At 55.5% G+C, this 19,022-nt stretch overlaps 1 protein-coding gene across 4 annotated transcripts in view; it reads right to left on the bottom strand.

Moving 5' to 3' along the window:
• Positions 1 to 6,054: 6,054 nt before the first annotated feature.
• Positions 6,055 to 19,022, bottom strand: part of FYCO1 (FYVE and coiled-coil domain autophagy adaptor 1) — a 54,741-nt gene continuing 41,773 nt past the window's right edge. For all 4 annotated transcript variants that reach the window (XM_058678789.1, XM_058678786.1, XM_058678788.1 and 1 more), the window contains 4 exons: positions 14,480 to 14,575; positions 11,975 to 12,185; positions 7,850 to 7,959; positions 6,055 to 6,484 (listed from right to left, as the gene is read on the bottom strand). In XM_058678789.1, the coding sequence (XP_058534772.1) occupies positions 6,409 to 6,484; positions 7,850 to 7,959; positions 11,975 to 12,185; positions 14,480 to 14,575 (493 nt within the window). In that variant the 3' untranslated portion in view covers positions 6,055 to 6,408. The remainder of the gene's footprint in view (positions 6,485 to 7,849; positions 7,960 to 11,974; positions 12,186 to 14,479; positions 14,576 to 19,022) is intronic.

Genomic DNA, 19,022 nt, shown 5'->3' with positions numbered 1-19,022 from the left:
TTTTTTATATCACCAGGAAATGAGAGCAGGTCAGAGAATCCCTGCTGGGGACATCTCCACGTGGGCGGTCACCGTCACACAGTTGGTTTGTGCATGGGTCACACTGAGCAACTTCGTATCAGACCCTATCTGCTACCGTGGTTGTTCTTTCAAATTGTATCTGCTTATTTGAGAGAGAGAGAGAGAGCATTTCTATCTACTGAGCACTCCCCAAATGCTTCCAATGACCAGGGCTGAGCCAGGCCAAAACCAGGAGTCAGCCACTGAGACTAGATCTCCCACATGAGTGATAGGAGCTCGTGGACTTGAGTCATCATCACTACCTCCCAGGGTCTGCACTGCAGGAAGCCTGAGCCTGCAGCAGGAGCTGGGAACTGTACCCAGTTACCCAGTGTAGGACCCGGACCTCTAAGTGCTAGCCTATGGGCTAATGTCCACTTTCAGTTACTAATAAAACATCAGTATAGTAATGAGCTAATTATTCTGTTTTTATCAGTGAAGATCTGTCAGAACCCAAATCTCACAGAATCTGTACTTATAACTTTTTTTAATCTCATACACTCCTTTCGACATTCTGAATAAGCCGGTAGTCCCTTCAAAACACATACAGGGCATGGCACGGTAGCCTAGTGGCTAAAATCCTCACGTTGCCTGTGCCAGGATCCCATAGGGTACCAGTTCATATTCTGGCTGTTCCACTTCCCATTCAGCTTCCTGCTTGTGGCCTGGGAAAGCAGTCGAGGATGGCCCAAAGCCTTGGGACCCTGCTCCTGCATGGGAGACCTGGAAGAAGTTCCTGGCACCTGGCTTCAGATTGGCTCAGCTCTGGCCATTGCAGCCACTAGGGGAGTGAACCAGCAGATGAAAGATCTATCTCCTTCTCTCTGTAAATCTGACTTTCCAATAAAAATAAAGAAAATCTTTAAAAAAGACACACACACACACACAAAGGAATCCCCTTAGATGGAAATGAATTTCTCAAGTACTAAAGAAAAAAAAAGCCTGAGGCAATCCTACACCGCCTATTTAGTTGGAGCTTTACATTAAAATCAATCAGATTCAACAAACACTTTTATCTCTGAGCAACAGGGAGCATCAACTGTCACATGTCATGGAAATAATCTGTCACTTCTGCGGGTGACAGTCACAGCACTGCATAGGAGGATGGCGCATTGGTCACTTCAGTAATACAAGGAAGGGCCATGCTCCATTCGGAAAAGCAAAAGCCAGCGGCGCATTTCAACCCGGACACAGATCGACGGGCTGGCTTTCTCCGACTTCCTGCAAGCTTTGCCCACATTGGCCGTAATCTACACCCAGCGCTGCCCACCCAGGGCCCCCTCGGCGCGACCCACAGACCTCCTGCACTACCTCAGCCGACGTCTTGAGAATGAGCCGACCTGGTGATCCAGGACAGCATTTCCCAGTGCCTTTGAACATCACACCACCCTCCTCCCAATCCCCCATTCCCAGCCAACCAGAGACACTGGGGCCTGAGCATGGCCTATTTCTGTTCTCCTTGGGACCCCACCACAGGTCAGCCCCACAGTGTGCTCTTGTGGCCTTGGGAACCTCCCCTCCCCTGCAGCCTGTTGGGAGTGGGGGGCTAGCTGCAAGGGAAGAGGCCCTGGGCTCCACTGTGGACCCTTCCCGCCTCTGTGCAAAGGCCTCTGGGGGATGAGGGGGCTGTTGTTCTGTCAGCCTCAGTGCTGGGGTGACCTGGGTTAGCCACCCACACCCGCAGGCCTTGCCTTTGGTTCCTGTGCAGGCAGTGGCCTGGAGGAGTCGGATGTGAACACGTGGGCTGTGCCAGATGACGCGCTGGGCTTGACTCCTGCTGGCATTAAACTTGGCCCTCCATGCCTTGGTGCTATGCGGCCTCCTGTGCAGGCCTCCCTGCCACAGCTCCCTTGTTGTCCTGACCCCTGCCTCCTATCCCGGGCCGCCAACACTGACCTGCATGGATGTTGCGCTGTCCCAGAATGGCTGCCTCCTTCTCTTCTTCCTCCTCTTGGGGCTTGGCCAGAGTCCACCTGGGGGGCCAGGAGGCTGGGGAGGTCCCACTGCTATTGACCCATCAATCAGTCATGGTGTCTTGGAGGATTGGAGGAACCTCCAGGCCTCTTGCATCGCCAAGCGTCTCAGGTGTGGCTCACTTTTGAGCCAAGAAGAGTTCATTTGTTCTTGGCTTCAGGTGGGGTTGCCACCTCCCAGAGGAGCTCCACGTGGATGGGCTGCAAGGTGTGAGGAAGCCACACGGGTGGCGCTGGGGGCACAGGGGCGGGAGGAGGGGACACACATCAAAGGCAGGAGGCTGGTGATAACTCCACCGCAGTGGGGAAAGTCAAGGGCTGACCTCTCTCTCACCTCTAGCCTGCTGTGTCCCCCGCCCCTGCTGTGTTGACTGCTGGCTTTGGCTTCAGCTGCTGCCTTAAGCAACAGTCCGTTTGCCCCACCGAGGTGGCCCGGTTTCACTGTGTCTTTGACTTCTCAGATGTGTGTAGGCAGCGAGAGGAGATTTTTTCCCACGCACCTTCAAACCGAAAGGGCTGACCTTGTAGCCAATTCCCTTCTGAGTCACCTGGGGAGTCCCTGTTCCCCCGCACCGGACGCCCGGGTGGATGCGGCTGCCAGAGCAGGGCCCCTGTAGGTCATGGAGCCTGCAGACACCCAGCTGGGCCACGAGGCCCCAGGACGGAGTGTGGGGCTCGAGGCTGCTGGGGCAGCTGCTCTGATGCTCAGCGGGGTAGCAGGACAGGTCTGGGGGATGGGCAAGCTGACCTTGAACACCTGTGTGTGCTTCAGTTGCTTTATTCCAGCCCCCAGCCTGGAGCAGCACTCACACCTGTGTGTCTCAGGCTATTTATTCCCAGCTCAGCCACAGCGAGTTCGGCTCCCTGGCAGGGTTGGGTTGGTCAAAGCGTTTGCTGGTGACCTTACAGCTGACCCAAGGCAATGCAGGTGACTGGCCAGTGCCTTCATCAACGCCATGTGTCCTGAGTCCGCTGCTATCTGGGGGCTGGGAGAGGAGATGCAGGAGACCTGGCTTTGTGCTCTCAGACGTTACAGATTTGACTTCCTCCAAGGAACTGACTGTGGGTGCCATGAGAGGGCGTGCTGCAACCTAACAGATGGAGACGCTGCTCCTGGTGGCATCAGCATCCCATATGGGCAGATTTAAGTCCCAGCTGCTCCACTTCTGACCCAGTTCCATGCTAATGTACTGGGAAAGCAGCAGACAATGGCTGAATGCTCAGGTATTTTCCACCCGCATGGGAGATCTGGAGTGCCACGTTCCTGGCTTTAGCCCTGACCATTGTGGCCATTTGGGGGAGTGAACCAGTGGATTCAAGCTTTTTCCATTTCTCCTGTCTCTGTACCCATGCCTTAATAAAATATATCTTAAAAATAGGGAAGGGGGTGCTGGAGAAAATCCTGGCTAGGGGAGGATTGGGGGTTGGGAAAAAGAGCAGATGTTGGTGGAGGTGCCATGAAGCCTGGGACACTGGCCATCCTGGATGTGGGGGACCCAAGCCTGAGCTCCATGCTGACAGCTGGTACAAGAGTGGCTGGGGTCGTGCCCCTGGGGTCTGGTCCCTGGCAGCAGCAGCAGTGAGCCGTTCACGGCTTTTCTCTGCAACCCATAATTGCAGTAAACTAGAAGTCTGTGCTGTGCTCCAAGTGCCCTGTGAGAACTGTGCTACTGGGGACGCGTGACTGAAAGTGGATGCTCACCTGGCACAGTGGTTGGATTGGCAGGCAGAATCCAGATGCCCGGCTACCCGGCAGCTTCCGAGCACCTGCTGGCTCAAGTCCCTGTGAAAAGTCACTGTCAGTTTGGGTACTTTGTCATTTACCTTAAGATTCATCCTCTTTGAAGCAAAGCAGGACAAGGCTATGTTCAATGTCATAGTGTTTATTTAAATCCCGGGGTTAAAAAACAGGTCCAAAAAGTGTGGCAGACACCACGGGATACAAGGTAAGCAATGTGTTTCTGGGCAGTTCTTTGGCAGGGGAGGATGGACTGGGGTCCCTGCACCCACGTCTCCTAAGGCCGCGAGAACAGAGCTTCACTCAGGGAAAGTGCAACGAGAAGGCGGAGCCTCCCAGGGGAGGCCTGGTGCCACCTGTGAGGAAGGGCTTCCCTGGGTAACACGTGTCATGAGAATCTAAGGAAGCTCATTCCAAAATGTCACAATATACTCTATGATTTTACAAAAGTGCTTAAGAGGGAAGGGAACGATTTTCTTGGGTCCTGGGAAGAATTAGGGTGGGATGAGAGAAACCTGTCCAAGGTTCTGCAGAGTGGCACGCGAGTCCCTGCAGCACGCAGGGCTGGCTCGGTGGGGCTGTGCCCCAACCAGCCTAGGTTCTCAGCACCATGAGGGGCCTGCCCCTGCTTTCGCTCCCAGCACCTTGGAGCTGAGGATGGTCTCCGGGCCTAAAGATTTCCCACATGCAGGAGGACCGAGGCAGAACACCTGTAACATTGCAGAAATGGATATATAACTATGTCACCAAAGGTAGGGAACCCTCCTCCCCCAAAGGGATTTTGTTTCTTTTGGGTCAGCAATGGCTCTGCGTCCTTAGGGGAACCTTGGAAACACTCTGGTCTCCGATTCTGAGTTATCCAGCGTAGCTTTTATTTCTGCTTTGCAGAGCCTGTGGGGTTTCCAGGTTTCCGTTTGCATACACCTCTGCCTATCCTGGTTCCTGCCAACCTGACCCCAGATGCACTTCCTTGGCTGCTGTGCCTCTGGTGGCAGCTGACAGACAGCTCCAGGTACAGGAAGCGAGGCAGCTGGAACGGGGACGCTAGCAGGGGAATGGCGTTCAGAGAGCCACCCAAAGCCACTTGTGATTCTGAGTGTGACCGGCCAGCTGCCGGCTGCCACCTTCAACAGTGCTTCTTCAAGTGCCATTTGCAGTTTTTGTTTTGTTTTTAAAAATGTCTCAGTCCCCAAACTGCAGTTAAAGTTGGGAACCTGTTTAAAATTATAATAATGCTTTTCAGAAAGTCACCATTAAATAGGCCAGCATGTTTTCTCCAGCTACAAAGTGCACTGCAAACTTGAACCTGAATGGCAAACTAATGGACACACACATATCAATCCAGCATGAGAAATAAATATGTTAATGAGCCCAAGGGGGTGGGGCAGTACCCGTCAGGGCGCTGGGCAAACAGGCCCCTCAAGGCAACGAGGGCCCCTTCTCGCACAGGGCTGGTGACTCTAAGTGGCGTCTCCTGGAGCTGGGACTGGGCTGTGAGTGGTCCCCTGCTGTAATGAGCTGGGGTGAGCTTCACCATGGGTCTTGGCTTGCCCAGGTCCATGCCAGGCCTCAGACATGTTAGTCACCGGAGCAAGCTGGTTCTTCTTGCAGATGGTGCCAGCAGAGGGTTGCTGGTTTGGCCCTGGTTCTCAGGGGGTGCTGGAGTGCTTACTCCAGAGCTGATTCTAGATGGCTCAGGTTTCTCTTCCATTGTTTTCCTTCTCATGGTGGTGGACAAGGCAACTTCTGATTTACTCCCAGCCAGGGGCGGAAGTGTTCAATCCAGCGCTGAACCCTCATAGGCCCCAGGGTCATCTTCTGTCTTGCTGGGCACAGTCCGGTCAGGGCCTCGAGCAGGAGCACATGCCTGGGTCCCTGGGGCTGCCTGCCACTGCAAGTGAAGCTGAGTTCTTAGAGGGTGTCCCTTCACTGTTCTGCTGGGACACAGGCTCAGCGACTGTCTCCCATTCATGGGCTTGTGGGGGCTCTACCTTGCTGGTCAGGAGGCTGTGGCTATTGAAGGCCAGTGGGCCTGGGGTCTGTGCTGGTGCTGGTCTGAGCCATCCCCAAACCCTCAAACCCTGGCCTGGGATTACAGTCTAAAGAGTGAGGCCCTGGAGGGAGTCACCGGCTGCCTGGAGTGGCAGTGGAGCCCAGCACTCAGGCCTCATGCCACCTGCCCAGTGCACAGTGCTTTCTGCCTTGGCTTTGGGGCTCTGCGCCTTGGTGGGAGCACCCAGTGCCTGGCAGCAGGGAAGGCAGCTGGCCTCTGTGGGGCCAAGAGATGGACAGGCCACAGCAGGTGAGCTCTCTGTGGTGGAGAAGGAAAGGTGCACGGAGGGCAGGAAGATTACTGGCTTCTCATCCAGGAGAAGGGGGAGCCTGGGCCCGCTGCTCTCCAAAGGTCAGGTGCCGGCTGAGCAGCAGGCAGTGGGGAGGTGGGGTGCTAGGGAAGCAGGTAGGGTGAGGAGGACCAAGGAAGGCAGGACCTGGATAGCAGGGCCAGGGACAAAGCACAGCCCAGGCCCCTCTAGGGCTGCTCAAGCTGTCCCTCCCCTTCTAGTGTTATATGTTCTGGGGGAGAGTGAGCCGTGTTTCCTGTGCAGGAAGTGAGGCAATTCGAGCGCCTGGGGCCAGCTATGGGAAGTCACTCCCATCGTAGATCACAGGCCGGTCAACTGTCAAGTGATAGAAGACTTTTTTGGAGACAAACCTGAGGAAGCAGAAGTGGAAGGAGAGGGCGTTACCATGAGGGCTGAAAGCCCCAGGGGTGGCAGGTGTTGTGGGGGCGTCTGTGGGCCCTGGCATGGCTCTGCTAGGTGTGGGTGCTGCAGCCCCAGGGCAGAACACAGTACATCCGAGAGCAGCGGGGTGGGGGCCCTGGGCCCCTTTCCTGTCATGCAGCAGGTGCTCTCTGCTCTCTCTGTGCAGGACCGGGGCCAGGACCACCAGCACAGAGCTCCTGGGGCCTGGGTACAGAAACGCCCTTGGTTCCCTGTGATCCCCTCTCTGCTCTTCCTGACCCACATGGCTGGGGCGCAGCAGCTGAGAGCTGGCCCTGTACAGAGCAGCAGCTGGACGAGGCCCAGGAGCAAGTGTGATCTGCAAGCTGGTGTGGGCTTCAGTATAACTTGGTGTTGACGCTAGTTTTGCCACTTAGGCTGTGAATGTCTCAGAGGGTCCCTGGAGATGAACTCCAGGGGTCCAGGTCAGAGCATCATGGCCACAGGCACCTGCAGTGGTGCCAGGGCACCCACCTGGCTTTGTGTCCCAGAGGCAGCAACAACACTGGCTGAGCATACAGAGGCTTGGCTAGGGAGAGCCCTCCCCCGGCTGTCCCCACTCCCTTCGGCTAACCTGTCCTGCTAGCCAGGAAGGGTGGGGACCTGCAGACAGTGGGACCGCAGTAGAGCTTCAGAGGTAGCCTGGGGCCAGCCGGGCCTGGGCTGCAGTCTCGCTGATACCAGACATGTATGTGCTCATTCTCCTAGGGGTGCTTAGGGGAAAAGAGGAGCTCTAACCTCTAATCTCTCCCAGGATGGAGACCCCATGTACAGCTTTTCTCTCGCAGGTCTTGTCAAGCTATTCTGCTGACAGCCAAGTGCCCAATAGGGGAGGTGCCCACTGGCCCAGGCCCTGCTCGGAGAGGATGTGCCTGGGCACAGACCAGACATGTCTCTCCCAAGAAGCAGCCACAAGAGAGAGGCTATGCTGAAGCCAGAAGATGCAAAAGGGACAGGACCCTTGTCTTGTGTGGCAGAGGCTTGGTCAGTGTGGAGGGGCCTCTGTCATGTCCTACCCCCTGCCCCACTCCATCCTCCTGACCCCGTCTCCTCCCAGCCTTTCAATTGTGCATGCCTGAACCCAGAACTATTCTGAGGCCACTGGGGGCCTGGACGGGGGTCCTGCCTTGCAATCTCAGGTCTCTCTCAATCTTCCTCCTTCATTCACGGTTCACTATTTGACAGCGCCTCCGCTGGGTTTTCCTAAGCCCCCTGTGCTGTGGGACTCAGGGGTCCAGCACCTGCTTCAGCGCGGGTGGTGGAGTCATGGGATGCGGGAGCAGGCGGGATCCTACCTGGAGAAGGTGTTGTCGAAGATGAGCATGTAGACGCCCGGAGCACGCACCTTCAGCTGTCCCCGGATGTTCTCCTTGTGGGAGTTGCAGCGTGTCATGGGGATCAGCACCTACACAGAGGGTGGAGAAGAGGATGTGTCATGTGGATTGTGGAGCTCTGTCATCAGGGCAGACTCCTGACTCTGGGGAGTGGCCTGGAGACCTCGTGTGAGGACACAGCTGAGCAGAACTGGGGCACCAGTCACCTGCTGACAGTGACTGGGGGGTCACCTGTGCAACCTGAGTTTGTTGAGACAACTAGAGGCAGGGGAGGCTGTGGTCTGACCTCCACCCAGGTCCACGGCAGTCTCTCAGCCTCCCTCAGCCACAGTCAGGGCCGGGGTGCTCCCGTACCTGGTGCAGCAGCTGCTTCCTGGCATCCAGAGGCTGGGACTGTCGGAGGGGAAGTGCACCTGCCAGGACCAGCCAGGCACTGCAGGATGCTGCAGGACTCGCTTTTCTCTGGCTGCACTGTGCAGATGGCTCATGGTTTCTCACCACAGGTGTCCTCTCCCAGCCAGGCCCTGGCCCACTTCTGCACCATGGGACCATTTCATCTCCCCAGGCCTCTCTGCCTTCTCCAGGAACCCTGAATCTGAGACCATGGTGTGCTCTGGCCAGGGCTAGGCTGGAGTGTCTCTGGGTGGCCAGGATGACAGCTGTCTACCTGCTAGCTAGCACAGACAGGCCCCTGCCTTTAATAATGAAGACAAGAAAGCAGAGCTGATCCAAAATGAACTAAATTCATCTTGTTTTAAAGCAGCAAGGACCTGGAGGGTCAGCCCCCATCCCACCCCGCAGTAAGAGCTCAACAAGCTATGCCCTCGACTTAGCAACTCTGAGCCCCTAAGGTGGGAAATGCCCCCATGACCTCTTTTACTTTTTATAAAACCAGAAGTCGCTGCCTGCCCTGATCTACATCTTTGCTGAGTTCAGCTTCTATTTTCCCCTATTAACTATTTCTAACCTGTACAAAGTGCCTGAGTCTGTTACCAAGATGTGACTGCTGTTCACGGTCAGACTTGAACACAGCTGTACACTCCCTCTAATCCTCTGCCTAAGGCCACAGCTTCCCCAGAGGGTGGGCAACTCCCACCCAGGGCTCTGCCTGTGAGGGAGAAGACAACGAGGTGGGGGTGACCGTACCAGAGAGGAGAACCAGTGAGGGGGCTGTCCCCAGCCTCTGGCTGGCAGGGAGGGGAGGCAGGTTGTCAGGGAAGACTTTGTGGAAGAGGCAACATTGGACTTGGACAATCAGTAGCAGCCGACAGGACAGGGATGGGGACTGATGGTGCGAGGGAAGATGGGGGCAGTGTCTTCTGCTGGCTTCAGCTGGCACATGCAGCACATGCCACCCACCAAGCCCCATGGAGACCCCACTCCTGAACTGTTTGATTTGTCAAAACCAAACGCCTCCAAATTTGAAAAGGTCTAAGTGATACAGTATGTCCTCTAATTATAGCACATTCAATTAGAAACCAATGAGGCATCTCTGGAAAATTACAAAATATGTGGAGATGAACTAACACACTTAAACCCCAAGGGCAAAGAGAAATCGCCGAGGGACAGCACCGGGGCACAGGATGGGGACGCTGCCACATGGTGTCTTCCGTGCAGGCTGGACACAGACGCTGTGCGGGGAGGGAATGGGAAAGGCCCGAAGCCAGCTTGCCGGAAACCAGACGCCCTACGCCGAGCACCTGTTCCGAGCAGCTCCGGGCCAGCTGCTTGTCCGTGTGTAAGCTTGGGCAGTTCCACTCACGTCCTGTAGCCTTCCAGGCCTCCCAGCCTGGAGTAGTGTGGGCTGTCCAGATCCTAATAACCCTGGGCCTTGCCGGAGACGCTGCAGCCCATGACGGAGGCCTGTGGTTAGCAAGGGCAGCTGTGCGCCTGCCCAAACATCCCCCCACTCACGACCTTGCTTAGGAGGCTCACTGGGGCAGGCCCTCCTAGCAGGTATTTGCAAAGTGGTTCACTGTGTGTTATTAAAATGATACTCTGTGTCCTGGAAGCTCTGATGGTTCACCACAGCTTCTGTTTTCCCACCATGCTGAAGGCGAGATTCTCTCATTGTTTTACATGAACCAAAGCATCAGTCAGTCCACTGGAGGGAACCAAGGCTCTGGCACCAAGCCCACACAGCCTAAGGGATGGTAAGAGGATGCCTCGCCCAGCACCCCACAAATGAGCAGGTGATGCCCTGACGTACAGGATGTGGCCAGTCCAGGCCTCCTCACCCTGCAGTGGGCTGCAGTGCCTGGAGGCTCTGTGCTAAGCCAAGCAAGTCAGGCACAGTCACAAATGGGCAAGGAGGTTTGCCCGTGGTTGCCAATGGCAGGCCCAGCATTTCTTTGGGAAGGGATGAAATGACCTGAGTCAGTGGCGATGGCTGTACATCTCTGGGAATATCCCAGAACCCACTGGATCGGGCATATTAAATGAGGAATTATACAGTGGATGAATCGTATCTCCACAAAGCTCCTCTATTTTTCCCAGGTCCCTGCCCTCAGTCCTGCTTCTCCTCAGGCTCCGGCTATGGCCCTGAGCTCACTGTCAGGCTTCTCTGGCCGAAGACGGGTCCCTGAGCCCAGAGGGAGGGCGGGGCCTGGGTTCTGCTCTGTGCCTTGGCCTTCAGGGGAACACACGGGGAAGCCCTGGGACAGGCACCAAGGGATATGTCTGGAAAAGCAGCTATAATAGCTGTCCCCAAGCTGGCGGATGACTGAAGGCAGAGAAGGCAGACAACCTGTAATGGTCCTGCTCTGCCACCTGGTGTCCACTGTGGGGAAGGACAGGACCACCTGGAAAGTAGACAGGAAAGACCTCCAGGCCCGAGTACAAGTCCACATGAGTTTGTCAGGGCTCTGCGGACTCGCCAGGGCCTGCCTGCCTGCCTGTTCGGGGTTTAGGATCACTCAGGAAGGAAGGGCTCCAAAGCTAGGCCTCAGGAGGAAGAGATGTGTATAAAGAAAGAACATAAGGCCTGCCTAGGACAGGCTGTGGAGTGGAGCTATGGGGTGGAGGGATTCTGCAGAGGACACGAGTGACAAAGAGCCCTACCGTCCAAGGATCCCCATAGCATGGTGATGGTGGGACAGTAACCCCAAGAGACCCCCAGCCTCACATGTGCACACGAGACCAGAGCTGCAAGTTGCTGCCTGCCTCCCTGTGCCTCCAGCTTGGCTCTCCCACCCTGCGTTTTCCTTGTCTTCCTCGTGCCTCAAGTGTGAGCTCCCAAGGGCACCAGAGGACCTAGTGCCTGGTGGACTAGCTGTAGTTACTACAAGGGCTTGTAGGATGCCGGTCCCTCAGGACTCCCGATGGCTCCTCCTTGTCAACACCCTTGCCATTCTGGCGACATAGATTCCTGAAACTGCACGACCAACCCACGATCCTCTTCTAGCTGTGGCACGGTTCACCTGACTGTCCTCGCCAGCCCCACTTTACGAATAGTTCCAATACAACTCCAGCCCCTGGCCACCCAGCCCTCCTTCCACTGTCCCCCAGGTCCCTTTGCCGTGGGGAAGCGCACACGGACCTGCCTCCTCAACTGGACCGAGTAGACCACCTTCTGCCCTATATTGCACCCCCGCCTGTCTGCTCTGTCCCAGGCCCTGGATCTACATCCATGGATATCAACTAGTGCTACTCACTGGAGCCACGAGGGATTCTTAAGTTCCAGCTGGGCACGTCCAGTGGTTCCTAATGAGCGGCCAAGGTGAATGTTCCATGCCTGGAAGTCTGAGTGGGTTATGAAGAGCTCCAGGCTGTCCAGATTCCGGGCCTGATCTCCCACGAGACCTGTCTCTGCTGCAGGGAATGCTTTACACCCCACGCCAGCAATCAGAAGGAGACAAGGCCCTGCCTCCTGAGGCAGCCCATTCTTGCTCAGCACCACAGGCACAGTCATTTGCACTCTCCTGAGTTTCACTGCAAGGGAGTCGCCTTCGAATATTCAAAGATAGAACTACTGAGCCCCTGGGTCTTCTCTTCCCTAGGTGCTGTGCCTGACCTGCACGACACAATCTAGAACATTCTACAGAAGCCCTGCCCAGGTGTATAGGGCACCCAGCGGACCTAGCTTACCTTGCACTGATCCAGTGGGGTGTCTTCCGTCTCCTGGAAGACCACACTGAAGGAGATGCTCTTGGGGTCAGAGGAGAAGACCCAGCTGATGGTGAGGCCTGCCTCGGCCATGGTTATGGAGATGAGGCTGTAGGTGCTGGATCGCACGAACAGCTCCCGGGGACCCTCCCCGAAGCTGGCGATCTCCTCCATGGTGAGGGGCAGTTTGATCCTGAAATGACATAGGTCACTCAGAGGTGGCTGGAGACCCTGAGAGCTCCTGGGTGGCCCTGACTACCATGCTTAGTTGCTGGATGTGGAATTCACTCCAATAGGTGCTTCCCAAGCACTCTCTCTGTGCCTGGCATGGTCCCAGAGCCTAGCAGTGAGTGCCACAGGCAACAGTCCCTGCTGTGCAGACCTGAAAGCCCAGAGAGTGAGGGGTGGGGACTGCCTGTGCCCCTCGTGGGCAGGTAGTGAATGCCAAGCCTCTGTTCTCAGCTGTCCATGTTCTGACTGCCCTTCCACCTAACTGGCACAGTCCCTGCCCCACCCCAACCTTCTCAAAGGACTCTCGGGTCCCCGGGGAGGTTCCACATGGGCACCAGACCTCTCCTGACAGCAGGAGACGTGCCCAAAATGTCCTCTGAGTGGTTAACGAGGCCCTGTGTGACAGGGCCCCTACTCCCTCGCTGACTATGCCCCTCTAGCCTCTGGTGTCTGCTGAGGCCACCCTGGCCCTCCTATCAACCTTTCCACATGTCAGTTTCCTGGAATCCTCTCTCTCCCTTCAGACATCTGCCTCGCAATGCTGTCTCCTTCTTCCCTCAAATCCTACTTTCTTAGTGCCTCTCTGTTTAAACCTATAAGCTCCTCTCCTCACCCCTCCCCCACTCCCCACTTCTCTCTCCTCCTCTTTACTGAGCCTTGACCATGAGAAGCGTCACCCTGGAACAGATGGCAGGCTAATTGTTTACTGACATGGACGGACCATTGGCTGCAGCCCCAGGAGGAACTTCAGCTCCCCAAGGGCAGGGGTTTGGTCTATACTGCTCACCGCTGTGCTCTGAGCGCTCAGGACAGTACTAGGGACACAGCAGGCAATGAACACACACCCGTGAATGGACCTGTGCAATGACTAATACTCAGCTACTGCACAGAGCACCGGGAAGACACTCCACAGCCAGTTTATACAGACTGCAGATTCAGCTTGGGAACATGTATTTCCGCAAAAAAATGACCTGTAGGCACAGTCTGGCCTGCACACCCAGCGATTTCCCATCTGCAAGCCCAGTCAACTGGGGATCAATAGGATTTATATTGGGGCACCCACATCCCACACTGGAGTGCCTTGGTCTGGGTCCCAGCTCCCTGCCAATGTGCACCCTGGGATGCAGCAGGTGAGGGTTCAAGAGGCTGGACACCTGCTACAGGAGACTTGGAGAACAGAGTCCTGAATCCTGGCATTTGGCCTGATGGAGACCCGGCTGTTGTGGGCGTCTAGGTGACCAATCAGCAGCGGATGAGAGTTCTCTGTCACTACATCTATCTCTCTGCTTCTCGAACAAATACATTTTTTTTTAAAGATTTTATTATTATTATTGGAAAGCCGGATATACAGAGAGGAGGAGAGACAGAGAGGAAGATCTTCCATCCGATGTTTTCACTCCCCAAGTGAGCCGCAACGGGCCGGTTAGCGCCAATTCAAAGCCGGGAACCAGGAACCTCTTCCGGGTCTCCCACGTGGGTGCAGTGTCCCAATGCATTGGGCCATCCTCAACTGCTTTCCCAGGCCACAAGCAGGGAGCTGGATGGGAAGTGGAGCTGCCAGGATTAGAACCGGCGCCCATATGGGATCCCGGGGCTTTCAAGGCGAGGACTTTAGCCGCTAGGCCATGCCGCCGGGCCCAGAACAAATACATTTTTAAAAACCGTTCTTGTACTGAACATGCACAGACTATTTTTTAACTATTATTCCACCAGCAATGCAGCCTAACAACTATTTACAAGACATCTGCGCTCTATTAGGTATTGTCAGTAATCTGGAGTTGATCTAAAGTGATATATGCAAATAGCGCATATGCAGATGCTGCACTGGCTTCCTTGAGGGACTCTGGCAGATCTTGGTACCTATGGGGTGAGGCCAGGCCCGGAAGAGCCGGGGATGACAGTGTTCTGAGAAGACTGCAGAGCCATGCTTCAACAGTCCACTTACGTCCCTCAGCCTCGCTTTCTTAAAACAGGGAACCAGAGACTCCTGGGGGAGGGAGAGCGATGGCTACCAAGGGCCCTGGGAATTTCTCAGGGTGATGGAACTGGCCAGCGTCTTAAGCGTGGTGGTTATTTCACCGGGTTATTTGACATCCAAGCACTGTGCACTAAGAAATATGAATCTTCATGCATAGAAATTATATCTTAAGAAAAACAGAAGTCGAACAAGAAGCTCCCATGGGTGCCTTATTCCAGCCTAGGGCTGGGCAAGGGCAGATGCCCCTCTGGTGTGGCCCCTTGGTGGCTGGCACTTACATTAGCTCCCCGGACTTCAGCAAGCAGATCTCAGCATCCTGCCCCATAGATGCATCCTCCGTGTCCTCAGGGGTGAGTGAGTTGGATGTGGTGTCCCTGCAGTTTTGTAAAGGAGAACACAGCTGTTAGTTGCTCAGCACACAAGCTCCGTATCCTGGGAGCCACTGTCTTGACATCCTGCAGCCCATCTTGGAAAGTATGTGGGATCTGGGAGGCCATGGTGGGCTCTGTGTCCCCGGTGGGCTCTGTGGAAGGCAGAGGCATAGGGACTGGGGGAAGAGGGCCACTATGACTGTCCTGACGTCTTCCAGGGGCCTGGGAGGGCGTGAGCAGGAACACAAGATGATTGCTGTCTGGCTGCAGCGGGCAGAGCTCCCACCACAGGGCCAGGTAAGTACTGCCACACACCCCTGCCTCTTCAGGCCAGCCCGGGATGCAGGGGCCTGCCCTAACAGGGGACAGGAGCCTGGAGAGTGGTGTGGGCTGAGAGGGAGGTGAGGGGACAGGGCCAGGAATGAAGTGGGCAGAGCCCAGGCACATCTCCTCCTCTGTCTTGGCCCTATTGGCCGAGGACAGAGGCATCAAGAAAAGTCAGCATGGCAGCGTGCTCTGAGTCTCCATTGGGTGCCTCAAACTGCAGACGGCATGGGCTCCACCTGAACCAAACACTGGGGCCAGGCACCTCAGAAGCTGGGGGTGTGACACACTAGCACGGTTCCCTCTTTCTTTGCAGTTTCACTGACAGCGGTTTCACCGTCACCACATATCATTAACAACTGCGTGCAGTACTGCTGGCATTTCTCTGTCAAGTGCATGGCTGTGGAGTGAGATGCTCCATCCTTCCACAAGGGGGAGCACCCACAGCACACATACAGTCCCCCACCATCCGAGTCCTGGGTCTGGGGACTGAGGCTCCATGCTCAGTCAGCAGGGCCCACGGCAAGTCCAACCCTGGATGCCAGGGCATGCGTGGGCAACACCTGGTGCTCCTGCAGCGCCAGCAGCACACTGAGGACCGGTGGGAGGTAGGACTGGCACATCACGCTCTAGGCTGACGCATGGGGCACGCACAGCCTGCTCCTGTCCTCCAAGCTCCCACCCCACACTCCTGTCACTCCAGGCACACTGTGCCAGAGCACTAGCCATGCTGGCCTCAGCCACCTGCCGCTGGGTCTTATGTCCCCCTGGACCACAATCTCCTTGAAAGCTAAGGCTGCCACTGAGTTCTCCCTGCCATGCAGGGGGGTCCCAGCTCCCTAGCTCTCATCCTTGTCCAAAGTGTACACACCATAAACAAGACAGAAAGCAGGGCAAGAGAAGAGAAAATGCTGGAAACTGGAGCTGCTTCTCCCGATTTTCCCGAGTTTAGGAAAATGACATCCTAGTCTCTAATCTCCACTTCCTCTTTTTGCCCCTCATCTCTGCCTCATGACAGACCAGCTCTGACTTCCCCCCGGGTAATCAGGGGACCTTCCCCAGTCCCTGGCTGAGGTCTGCTTGGAGGGGGCAGCAGCCTGGGCAGGCAGGTGACACAGTCTCCAAGGTGATGACTAGGAACGGGCTCTTTCCAATGGATGCCCAACTGTGGGTCCTGCACCTTTCAAGTGGGCTGTGAATCAGCCGAATCAGTTATGACCAATATTGAAAGAGACAGAATAGGGTATGTCAATGTGAGAGCACGTTGCAAGCTGTATGGGTAAGCATCGCTTTATGGAGCTTTTTAAACTATGTGAACATACACATGAACACCTAGGTAGTCAGGTGAAATGCGTCTTTTACTGCAGGATGCGGTATAATGTTCTAGCAACTGTTAGAACATGACAAGGGCTTAAAAAAAATTGAGGATGGACAGCGAAAGCACAGCCACAAGAGGGCGCTCTTGCTGCACCAACAGTCATTTCTCCTGCACGGTAGTCTTCTCAGAAGACTGGCTGATGGCTCTCCCTTGCTCTGGCTGTGGCAGCCTGCCACTAGCCAGGCTGGTGTTCTCAGATGGCAGACATGGCCATCCTTCCTGCGGACTCACCACCCTGAGCCTCTCCTGAGCCCATCAACTGTTCATCCCCCGCGGGTGGTCACCTCGGTATGCCCAGGCACCCTGCCTTGTGCACAGCTGATAGAAGCTCTACGGCATTCTTATGTATGCACCTCCCGGTAGGTGCCAAGTGTGCACCAACTCAGTCGTTCAGAGTGGCAGACCTAATGGGGGCCAGGAGCCTGCGGACGTGGTCCAGGAGCCCAAACCCTGTGCAGAGCTGGAATCCCCAGGACTTCCCTGACGCCCTTCACGACACCTTCGCCTGTTTTTCATTCATTGCTGTATGACTCTGATTCTGCAGAGTGCCTGGGCAGCAGGTGCCCAGCGTGTCTGGGCTGTCTGGCTGAGAGTAGAGAGGCCCTGGGAAGTGCTCCCTACATCTTGCTGACAGTTCTTCTCCAGGGCACATCTCCTTGCTCTTACCAAGCCAGCACAGGGCCAGGCATGGCTGGCCGGCTCATGCAGTCACCGCGAGCCACACTTGGATGCTGACAACTTCAATTCTCAGAATCAAATAAAACTGGAAAGGTGGCTCTTAGGCTGCACTAGCCACACTTGCAATTGCTCATGGTGACAAGCTGGCAGCCACCGCATGTGGGTCCAGGGCCTGTCCATCATGACAGAAGGGTCTACGTACCAGGGCAGATGGGTCCCTCTGTGCCACATTCATTGTGGGATCGGGGGGGGGGGCATTTTTCTACTTTGCTATTAGGCTTATTAGGCTTATTAACTTTTTTTTTTTTGCCAGCAAAGTCGTGGGAGTTTCCTTTTTTAGTCATAGACTACTTTTTTTTTTTTTTTCTAAAAGCCACATGAAGCTGAGCATCTCTGGTAGTGTGACGTCTGGTGGCTTGGGGGGTCTGACCACAACATGCACACTTGTATGCTGTGCTCCTGACTACGGCTAGGGGCGCTGCTGAGCAAGCCGCATTCAACTCCCTTGCAGATTCTTGCTTGCAATGGGTGGCCCTTCTGTGGCTCCTGGCAGGTGCGGGGGTCTTCTCCCCAAAGCAGCAAGCGCCCTCTCCCCTGCATCCTGGGATGGCCACCCCAACACGTCTGGCTGTGAACACAGGGAGCCGGGAAAGGCAAGCAGGAGAGTGCAGTGGAAGTCACCAGAGTCTGCAGTGTCCTTGTCTTCTAATACTGTTTAGAAAATTTACATTCCAGGGGAAATCTGAGGCAGATAGGATTGAATATTCATCATTAACAAGTTCAGCTTCCTTTCAAATAAAAGTAATGTCCTTGAACTGACACAGCACATACAATTCTGGTTGAATGGCTCAGATCCCCAAGAGGTTTACTACAAGTCTTCTATATTAGATACACCTTTTCTTTACCAAAAGATTCCAGGGCTGCCAGGCCTACACACACATTCCCCCACGTACTGCACAGCCATGGCAGGCAGTGGGTACAAATCTCTGTTGTTTCCATGGAGCCCAAAGAACTGCTGCGAAGAGCCTGGCTGAGGATGTCTGAAATGCCTCAGGCCACTCTAACTGCCCACGGCTTGGCCTGCATGTCACAGTTGCCTTGTCCCTGCCAAATACTCTTCTTGCAAAGCTTGGAGATCCCACCTTGTTGGACAGCCTTGCTCTAAGTGCTGTCCTGCTCCTCAAAGGGATGGTCTCTTTCAGAAGGGTGGGTGTCTCGGCCCATCCTGCTCACCCAAGGTCATGGTCCACCCTTCCCTTGTCCACCTATGTCCACTGAGTCGTACCCAAGCAGCCTCACGGCTCCTGTTGCTAATGCCCGCTCCACTCGTCCAGACCAGTTTGCAGTGCAGGGTCACCTGAATGAGTTCACTCAACACAAAGGCCTGGAAGGCCACCAGAGGCCTTCCGAGCTTCTCCCAGCAACACCCCCGGACAGCTCCACCCTCAAGAGAGCAGCACAAGGGGCCCTGGCTTTTCAGCTAGACTGACCCTCGATGAGCCAGGCCAGGTGGCCTCACCCTCTGACCTCCTGGTTGCCCATCACCAAGTGACCAGGAGTTGCTGTTGGACTGCGGCGACATTGGTAGCTGTTTCTACATCTAAGGGGTAGCTCCCACTCACAAGGTCCTTCAGAAGAGCGACATCAGAGGGTGTGCCCAGTAGGTGGGGCAGAGTGGCAGCACTGTAGGAAGAGGTAGATCAGGAGTGCCAGGCAGACAAGAGAGGCCTGGCACCTTGGCAGGTGGGCAGTTGCTCCCAGCAGAAACAAGAGTCTAGACCTCTCCATCAGGAGGGAGCAGGGAACATGGTTCAGGCGGCCATTCCTCCAACGCCCACCTTGCAGGTGTTATTTTGCTGGGGTCACTAGATTGGATCATGGCGACTAAACACCAGGGTTACATGGAGATCAAGGTGCTCGGTATCAAGGAACTCCAAGGGCAGATGCAGCAACCCAGGGATCTAGAGGCTTCCCTTCAGGATGGGAGGGTGGGGACACTGCCTGCCTAAGGACCCGAGAGGTGTGGGTCCAGTCCACCACAGGCGGGACTTGAAAGCAGTAAATGCAGAG

This window comes from Ochotona princeps, chromosome 21, assembly GCF_030435755.1.
Source record: "Ochotona princeps isolate mOchPri1 chromosome 21, mOchPri1.hap1, whole genome shotgun sequence".
NCBI lineage: Eukaryota > Metazoa > Chordata > Mammalia > Lagomorpha > Ochotonidae > Ochotona > Ochotona princeps.
The sequence above is the reverse complement of the archived record's forward strand: the minus strand, read 5'-3'. Positions and strand labels throughout refer to the sequence as shown.